This window comes from Pristiophorus japonicus, chromosome 21 (genome assembly GCF_044704955.1).
Source record: "Pristiophorus japonicus isolate sPriJap1 chromosome 21, sPriJap1.hap1, whole genome shotgun sequence".
Lineage (NCBI taxonomy): Eukaryota > Metazoa > Chordata > Chondrichthyes > Pristiophoridae > Pristiophorus > Pristiophorus japonicus.
The window spans coordinates 68012431-68022125 of record NC_091997.1 but is presented as its reverse complement, the minus strand read 5'-3'; the positions used below and the strand labels follow the sequence as shown (position 1 = coordinate 68022125).

General features: G+C 54.8%; 1 protein-coding gene across 4 annotated transcripts in view; it reads left to right on the top strand.

The window, feature by feature from the left end:
• Nucleotides 1-2118: 2118 nt before the first annotated feature.
• LOC139234072 (SH2 domain-containing adapter protein F-like) overlaps nucleotides 2119-9695 on the top strand; it is a 197465-nt gene continuing 189888 nt past the window's right edge. For all 4 annotated transcript variants that reach the window (XM_070864983.1, XM_070864981.1, XM_070864980.1 and 1 more), the window contains exon 1: nucleotides 2119-2579. In XM_070864983.1, the coding sequence (XP_070721084.1) occupies nucleotides 2220-2579 (360 nt within the window). In that variant the 5' untranslated portion in view covers nucleotides 2119-2219. The remainder of the gene's footprint in view (nucleotides 2580-9695) is intronic.

Genomic DNA, 9695 nt, shown 5'->3' with positions numbered 1-9695 from the left:
CTTCCGCCATCCCCTCCCACCCACCCCCCCCCACCCCCCCCACCCCCCTTCCCCCACTCGCCCAAGCCCATCCCCCCCCCACATACCCCCCCACCCCACCCCCAACCCCCCCCTCCCCTCCCATTCCCCCCCCCTCCCCTCCCTCATCCCCCCTCCCCTCCCTCATTCCTCCCCCCTCCCCTCCATCCCCCCCCCTCCCTCATTCCCCCCCCCTCCCCTCCCTCATTCCCCCCCTCCCCTCCCTCATTCCCCCCCTCCCCTCCCTCATCCCCCCCCCCCTCCCTCATTCCCCCCTCCCCTCCCTCCTTCCCCCCCCTCCCCTCCCTCATTCCCCCCCCTCCCCCCCTCATTCCCCCCCCTCCCCTCCCTCATTCCCCCCCTCCCCTCCCTCATTCCCCCCCTCCCCTCCCTCATTCCCCCCCTCCCCTCCCTCATTCCCCCCCCTCCCCTCCCTCATTCCCCCCCCCTCCCCTCCCTCATTCCCCCCCCCTCCCCTCCCTCATTCCCCCCCTCCCCTCCCTCATTCCCCCCTCCTCCCCTCCCTCATTCCCCCCCCCCTCCCCTCCTTCATTCCCCCCTCCCCTCCCTCATTCCCCCCTCCCTCCTCATTCCCCCCTCCCCTCCCTCATCTCCCCCCTCCCCTCCCTCATTTCCCCTCCCCTCCCTCATTTCCTCCCCTCCCCTCATTCCCCCCTCCCCTCCCTCATTCCCCCCTCCCCTCCCTCATTCCCCCCCTCCCCTCCCTCATTCCCCCCTCCCCTCCCTCATTCCCCCTCCCCTCCCTCATTCCCCCCCTCCCCTCCCTCATTCCCCTCCCCTCCCTCATTCCCCCTCCCCTCCCTCATTCCCCCTCCCCCCTCATTCCCCCTCCCCTCCCCATTCCCCCCTCCCCTCCCCCTCCCTCCCTCCCCTCCCCTCATTCCCCTCCCCCTCCCCTCCCCTCCCCTCCCCCTCCCCTCCCTCATTCCCCCCCCCCCTCCCTCCTCCCCTCCCCTCCCCTCATTCCCCCCTCCCCTCCCTCATTCCCCCCCCCTCCCCTCCCCTCCCCTCCCCCCTCCCCTCCCCTCCCCTTCCCCCTCCCCTCCCCTCCCTCATTCCCCCTCCCCTCCCCTCCCTCATTCCCCCCCCCCTCCCTCCCTCATTCCCCCTCCCCTCCCCTCCCTCATTCCCCCTCCCCTCCCCTCCCTCATTCCCCCTCCCCTCCCCTCCCTCATTCCCCCTCCCCTCCCCTCCCTCATTCCCCCTCCCCTCCCCTCCCTCCCCTCCCCTCCCCTCCCTCATTCCCCCTCCCCTCCCCTCCCTCATTCCCCCTCCCCTCCCCTCCCTCATTCCCCCTCCCCTCCCCTCCCTCATTCCCCTCCCCTCCCCTCCCTCATTCCCCCTCCCCTCCCCTCCCTCATTCCCCTCCCCTCCCCTCCCTCATTCCCCCTCCCCTCCCCTCCCTCATTCCCCCTCCCCTCCCCTCCCTCATTCTCCCTCCCCTCCCCTCCCTCATTCCCCTCCCCTCCCCTCCCTCATTCCCTCTCCCCTCCCCCATTCCCTCTCCCCTCCCCTCCCTCATTCCCTCTCCCCTCCCCTCCCTCATTCCCTCTCCCCTCCCCTCCCTCATTCCCTCACCTCCCTCATTCCCTCACTCTCCCATTCCCTCCCGCCCCCTCTCTCTCTCTCTCTCACTCATTCCCTCCCTCTCTCTCTCCCTCCCTCATTCCCTCTCTCCCATTCCCTCTCTCCCATTCCCTCTCTCCCATTCCCTCTCTCTCTCTCTCTCTCTCTCTCCCTCCCTCCCATTCCCTCCCTCCCTCCCATTCCCTCCCTCCCTCCCATTCCCTCTCTCTCTCTCTCCCTCCCTCCCTCCCATTCCCTCTCTCTCTCTCTCTCTCCCTCCCTCCCTCCCTCCCTCCCTCCCTCCCTCCCATTCCCCTCTCTCTCTCTCTCCCTCCCTCCCTCCCATTCCCTCTCTCTCTCTCTCCCTCCCTCCCTCCCATTCCCTCTCTCTCTCTCTCCCTCCCTCCCTCCCTCTCTCATTCCGCGCTGTAAGCAGCCTGGGCTCCGGCGGGCGGCGCTGCGGGCCGCTGTGTGTGTGTGTGTGAGAGTGAGTGAGTGAGTGTGTGCCGGGGAGCGGGGCTGTGGGCTGGAGCTGCAGCGGGGCGCCGGGCTGGGGATTGCGGGCAGTCGGTGCGCGGAGCCCGGGCGGGGCAGAGCGATGCGCGGCGGCAGCGATGGCCAAATGGTTCAAGGAGCACCTGGGCTTCCGGAGCAGCAAGGCGCCGCCGCCGCCCAAACCCGACTACCGGCCGCGGCCCGGGGAGCCCGACATCGTGGCCGCCTACAAGCTGCAGAAGGAGCGAGACTTCGAGGACCCTTACACCGGCTCCAGGAGCCGGGAGCCGCCCGCCCCGGGACCCGGACTGCCCGCCACCGGCTCCCAGTCCGGATCCGGATCCACTCCGCACCCCAACAAAGCCCCGGCCCCCGAGCACAGGTACATCTCCCCCAAACACCGCCTCATCAAAGTGGACAACCCCGACAGAGGCTCAGCCAGACCGGCCACTTCCCCCGAGGACAGCAAGCAGGGCAAGGTGAGTGAGCATGGCCCCGGACTCTCCGCCAACACACTGTGCTGATTAATCAAACGCTGCGCTTCTCAAAAAATACTTTGCTTCTTAAAGAGACACTCAGCTACTTAAAGAGAAACTTTGCTTCTTAAAGTTACTTTGCTTCATAAAGCCATTTTGCTTAAACATACTTTGCTTCTTGAAGACACTTTGCTTAAAGATACTTTGCATCATAAAACAATACATTGCTTCTTAAACACACGTTGCTTCTTAAAGGGACACATTGCTTCTGAAAGATACATTGCTTCTTAAAGGAACACTTTGCTTCTAAAAGATACATTGCTTCTTGAAGAGACACTTTGCTGCTAAAAGACACTTGGCTTCTTAAATCGACACTAAGCTTCATAAAGTTACTTTGTTTCTAAAATATACTTTGCTTCTTAAAGATACACTTTACTTCTTAAAGTTACTTTGCTTCATAAAGCCATTTTGGTTAAACATACTTTGTTTCTTGAAGACACTTTGTTTAAAGATACTTTGCATCATAAAAAGATACATTGCTTCTTAAATAGACACTACTTCTGAAAGTTATTTTGCTTCATAAAGACATTTTGCTTAAACACACTTTGCTTCTGAAAGAGGCACTTTACTTCTTAAAGGCACCTTGCTTCTTAAGGAGGCACTGGAGCTGAGAGGAGATATTATGGAGGATTTTTAAAGCATGAAAGGGTGAAAGTTTGGGGAGTTATCGGTGTGAAATTGTCACGGAGAGTGAGGAGGGCGCGTTGAAGAAATGTATTGTCAGGGAGGTTGTCGGCTCGTGGAATACCTCACCACAGAGAGGATCTGAGGCGGGGATCATTGGATCTTATAAGGGAAAATTGGGTAAATATTTGAAGCAGAGCAACTATGTGGAGAGTGCAGGACACTGGGATTCGGCTTGGAATGTTCTAACAGGGAGCCTGCACAATCTAGATGGGCCGAGTGGACCCCTGTACTGTAAACTGGCTCTGTGTGTGAATTTGGACTGAAGGTGTTGGCAGCCTATTTGGCCATGGGGAGCATCACAGATGAGCTAGATCTTGTCCTTACCCGATATTCATACACGTGCTTTCTGGTGCGGGGATTGGTATGGTGTATGGGTGGGGATGGTGGAGGCGGACTATGGGCAGTGGTACCAGAGAGAATAATGGTGTCACTCGACAGTAAATCAGGAGACCTGCCTAATTCATTCCGCCTTCTCCTTCCTTCCTTTGCTCAGGGGTGAATTGCAGCACTTTCAGCTGCTGTCCTGACTGAACTTACCGACCTCCGCACAGGCTGGGAGCTTCACCAAAGACCAAAAACTCCTTTTTCTAAATTTACATCGGGGAAATTTGTAATGTTCAGTAAAGCGTAATGGTTTGTGGATGAAATACTCGCGCTGTGTCAACGTGGAAAAATGCCCTGCCTTCCACCCGCAGATCTGTCCTTCCAAACCACGACTGTCTCTGGGGTGGAGAAAGTTGAGCTGGATAAAACCCTGGGGTGAAGTACTTGGAGATGTTTTCTCCTCCCGATTCTGTACATTGCAGAGTGCAGCCACTGGCTCTGCTATAGAAAGTGCTGCGGCTTTGAGTTAGTGATCAGTTCTCCCCTCTGTCTGCAAAGTAGTGATTTTTCAACCTGCAGATTACAGTGCTGTTCCTGGGGATTATTTGTGCTTTTGTTTGAAGGTCGATTGTAAAGTCGGTTTTATAGAGGTGACTATAATGGACTGCTGATGCTTGCTGCGGCTTTTATATTAGCATGCAGTGATTGCATCGCAATCATTAACCCTGCGGTGTGGAATTAATCCTCCATCAACTGCGTGAGACGCTGGCAAAAAGCAATTATAGCAAAATAACATACTTGAGAGTGACTACACGCAGTAGATTCCTTAGGAGTGTATTGGGCTGAAATACTGGTGGGTACAAGTCTGTCACTGTATAACACTGGGATACAGTACTGGTGGGTACAGGTCTGTCACTGTATAACACTGGGGTACAGTACTGGTGGGTACAGGTCTGTCACTGTATAACACTGGGATACAGTACTGGTGGGTACAGGTCTGTCACTGTATAACACTGAGGTACAGTACTGGTGGGTACAGGTCTGTCACTGTATAACATTGGGGTACAGTACTGGTGGGTACAGGTCTGTCACTGTATAACACTGGGGTACAGTACTGGTGGGTACAGGTCTGTCACTGTATAACACGGGTACAGTACTGGTGGGTACAGGTCTGTCACTGTATAACATGGGTACCGTACTGGTGGGTAAAGGTCTGTCATTGTATAACACGGGTACAGTACTGGTGGGTACTGGTCTGTCACTATAACACTGGGATACAGTACTGGTGGGTACAGGTCTGTCACTGTATAATACCGGGGTACAGTGCTGTTGGGTACAGGTCTGTCACTGTATAACACTGGGGTACAGTGCTGTTGGGTACAGGTCTGTCACTGTATAACACACGTGTACAGTACTGGTGGGTACAGGTCTGTCACTGTATAACACTGGGGTACAGTGCTGTTGGGTACAGGTGTGTCACTGTATAACACTGGGATACAGTACTAGTGGGTACAGGTTTGTCACTGTATAACACTGGGGTACAGTACTGGTGGGAACAGGTCTGTCACTGTATAACACTGGGATACAATACTGGTGGGTACAGGTCTGTCACTATAACACTGGGGTACAGTGCTGTTGGGTACAGGTCTGTCACTGTATAACACTGGGGTACAGTACTGGTGGGTACAGGTTTGTCACTGTATAACACTGGGGTACAGTACTGGTGGGAACAGGTCTGTCACTGTATAACACTGGGATACAATACTGGTGGGTACAGGTCTGTCTCTGTATAACACTGGGGTACAGTACTGGTGGGTACAGGTTGTCACTGTCGGAGATGCAGTACTGAGGGAGCGCCTCACTGTTGGAGGGGCAGTACTGAGGGAGTGCCGCACTGTTGGAGGGGCAGTGCTGAGGGGGCGCTGCATTGTTGGAGGGGCAGTGCTGAGGGAGCGCTGCATTGTTGGAGGGGCAGTGCTGAGGGAGCGCTGCATTGTTGGAGGGGCAGTACTGAGGGAGCGCCGCATTGTCGGAGGGGCAGTACTGAGGGAGCGCCGCATTGTCGGAGGGGCAGTGCTGAGGGAGCGCCGCATTGCTGGAGGGGCTGTCTATCAGATGTTAAACCAAGTCCCCTGTCAAGCTCAACAAAATCCATCGAAGCATCTGGTCGTTTATCTGGTTTATGTCCTCGGGCTTTAGGTGTGTTCCTCATTGGGGGAAACCCAGGTGAGGAGTCAAGGCTGCAGTGCAGCATGGCATCGAGATTGAGGAGCGTCGGGGAGGTGATCAGATCATTCAGGAATCATTGGTATTGAGCTCGGAAGCCTGAAGGTTAAAGGGGGAGTTTGGGTGGTGAGGAACTGCAGAGTTTTGAGGTCAGAAAAGAATGAGAGGCGGAGATTGCAACATAGCGAGAATGAAGAGATTACAGGTTGGGTATGTGGAATCCTGGAGGAATGGGGAAGGTATATCCAGAGGAGCGCTGATGATAATGTAGTGAGGGGAGGAATGTTGCAGTATCCCACACAGTAACAACACTCGGAGCGAGCACCTCGTACAGGAGTTCAATTAACTGACACTCACAATGCGCTCAACACAAAAGCACTCTATTATTCTGATTTCCTGCTGTAGTTTCAGGAGCTGATCGGCAATGAGTTCACTGGACGAGGGGAAGGTGGGGGGAACTGCAGGAGGGGAAATAGGGGAACGATCCCCAATATAGAATGTGAAGACGCTGTTCACTTGTTGGTCAACCAACAATTGAACATAAGGAATAGGAGCAGGAGGCGGCCATTCGGCCCCTCGAGCCTTTCAGTGGTATCATGGCTGATCATCTTCTTCAACTCCACTACCCTGCACTGGGGGCGGGAGGATGGGGCTGGGGGGGTGGGCTGAGGGAAGAGATGCGTGGGGTGGGGGGGCGGGGAGACTGGGGCTGGAGAGCTGGAGAGGGAGGTGGGGGGAGGCTGGGAAGCTGGAGGGGACGACGACTGGGGGAAGAGAGGCTGGGGTTGGGGGGTTGGAGATTGGGGGTGGTGGGAGGCTGTGGGAGGGTGGGGGAACCGCAGAACTGAAGAGAAAAGGGTGTTGAAAATTAACAAAAGAACATGTCCTGAGCCCGTTGGAAGGGTTGTGCCACACCTTGCCTGGTTCGGGGTCCAGCCAGACATTCACAAGGCAATGGTTAACTACCGGTGGGTTCCTTGATATTAAACTGGATCAAGGCAACTCACTGTGAAACAATTAAGTCGGGGATGAAAGGCAACTAGCACTGGGTCTGAAATCATAGGGCAGCCTTTCCCTTTCTGACCAAACGATTTTGATCATTTGGGTTCAGTTTCTGATGATTTATCTGGACCATATTTGTAAAGCGCGGGCGACAGTAAATCTTGAGGCACAGGCACTTCTTTGTTCTGTCTTGAGCTGCAGTATGATCACGGCTGATTGGACGGGGCCGTATTATATCTTAAATCAGTTTTTATCTTGTCAACTCCTATTACTGCAGAGCCACGTCCCGTATAAAATTCCAGCTAACCCATCTCTTCCGCTCTGTAGAATACTTCATTCAGCGATCAGATGTTCTAAAATTATCCTCCCATTTATTCGATGCACTGAATGGAGTGCAACCGAGACCAGTTTCCAGTGAGATATATCTCTTGTTTCCTCAAACTCTCTGCACTTCTCTCCTGGTGACAGAGCAGGGTGTGGATGGGTGGGTGGGCGGAGAGGAGGTGGGTGGGGGGAGTGGGGGATGGGGTGCGAGTGGGCGGAGTGAGTAGCACGGATTCCTCTGGCACCTCTCCCAGACGGCCCTCCTTCACTTTGTGCGCCGATCGCCATGTGCATTGGCAGGCTGTTCGACCAGGAGCGGCATCGAGGCCGAGCTGGATCCTGTCCCCAACTAACAATCTGCGGCCGTGTGCTTCCCAGCAAAAGGTCCACTGGACAGCAAGCGGGAGCACGGGAATGAGGAGAGTAAAGCTCCCTCTACACCCTCAGAGCACCCAACAACAGCTTGTATTTATAGAGCAGCTTCAATGTAGTGGAACGTCCCGAGCCGCTTCACCTTTGACACCAAGCCACATGAGATATTGGGACAGGGTTTGGTCAAAGGGATAGGGTTTAAGGAGAGTCTTAAAGGAGCAGAGAGAGAGGTAGAGAGGCGGAGAGGTTTAGGGAGGGAATTCCAGAGCTTGGGGCCCAGGCAACAGAAGGTACGGCCACCGATGGTGGAGTGATTAAAATTGGGGATGTGCAAGCAGCCAGAATTGGAGGAGTGCAGACATCTTGGGGCTGAAGGAGATTACAGAGATAGGGAGGGGGTGAGGGCCATGGAGAGATTGGAATGCAACGATGGGAATTTTAACATTGAGGCGTTGTCAGACTGGGAGCCAACACAAAGCGACTTTGTCCCAACCCACGAGGACGATAAAAGAAAGACTTGCATTTATATAGCGCCTTTCATGACCACCGGACGTCTCCGCGCGCTTTACAGCCAATGAAGTACTTTTGGAGTGTAGTCACTGTTGTAATGTGGGAATTGCAGCAGCCAATTTGCGCACAGCAAGCTCCCACACACAGCAATGTGATAATGACCAGATAATCTGTTTTTTTGTTATGTTGATTAAGGGATAAATATTGGCCCCAGGACATCGGGGATAACTCCCCTGCTCTTCTTCAAAAGAGTGCCATAGGATCGTTTACATCCACCTGAGAGAGCAGACGGGGCCTTGGTGTAACGTCTCATTTGAAAGACGGCACCTCCAACAGTGCAGCACTCCCTCAGCATTGCACTGGGAGTGTCAGCTTAGGTTTATGTGCTCGAGTCCCACAACCTTCTATGCTATCCACTGAGCTACGGCTGACAGTAATGGCACCTCAACAGCTTGCCTCAGCTGAGATTAACACTCTGGGCACGGAGCAGGGATGGAACCTGGGCACTCCCTCATTGGATCTGCTTGGCACCAGTTGGGGCAATGCGTGTACCAGCTGGGGCATCGGACATGCCCTGCACCCTTTGTGCTGTCGGACTTGGTTGTGACCGAACGGTTAACAGGCTGCCTGGCCGAGATAGGCAAATTGGCCCTCCGCAGTCTATAGCAATCTATATTCAAGCAGCACAATTTTTTGGCAAACCAATTTACGATGTAAAAATACGTTCTGATTTGTCTCTGCATAGTATGGCTGCAAGCTAGGAAAACAGAATGCTCATATCAGGATTTAGCATCTGTCGGGGAGGTTGTTCACTAAGTGCGTCTGGTACTCAAAGAGCAGTCTCGCCCCTCCGGTGTACAGACCAGTCTGTGTACACGCCAGGAAAGGTCAGCATTTTGATCCCTCCCCCCATCTGTGCTGAGGATGCTGATTTGGCCGCGTGCAGAGGCTGTTTGGGAAGGTTGCACTTGGTCTGACAGTCGCTTGGACCAGAGAGAGACACTCAGTCGGCTTCTGATCAGCTAGCCAATGGCAGCTGCTCTAACGTACAAAGGAGGAGAAGATTGTGGTGCCTTCTATGATTGAATAGCCAGCACCCAACATTCCCTCTACACTGTCCCATCAAACACTCCCAGGGCAGGTATAGCGCAGGACTAGATACAGAGTAAAGCTCCCTCTACACTGTCCCATCAAACACTCCCAGGGCAGGTACAGCACGGGGTTAGATACAGAGTAAAGCTCCCTCTACACTGTCCCCATCAAACACTCCCAGGGCAGGTACAGGGGGTTAGATACAGAGTAAAGCTCCCTCTACACTGTCTCATCAAACACTCCCAGAGCAGGTACAGGGGGTTAGATACAGAGTAAAGCTCCCTCTGCACTGTCCCATCAAACTATCCCAGGGCAGGTACAGCACGGGTTAGATACAGAGTAAAGCTCCCTCTACACTGTCCCATCAAACACTCCCAGGGCAGGTACAGCACGGGGTTAGATACAGAGTAAAGCTCCCTCTACACTGTCCCATCAAACACTCCCAGGGCAGGTACAGCACGGGGTTAGATACAGAGTAAAGCTCCCTCTACACTGTCCCATCAAACACTCCCAGGGCAGGTA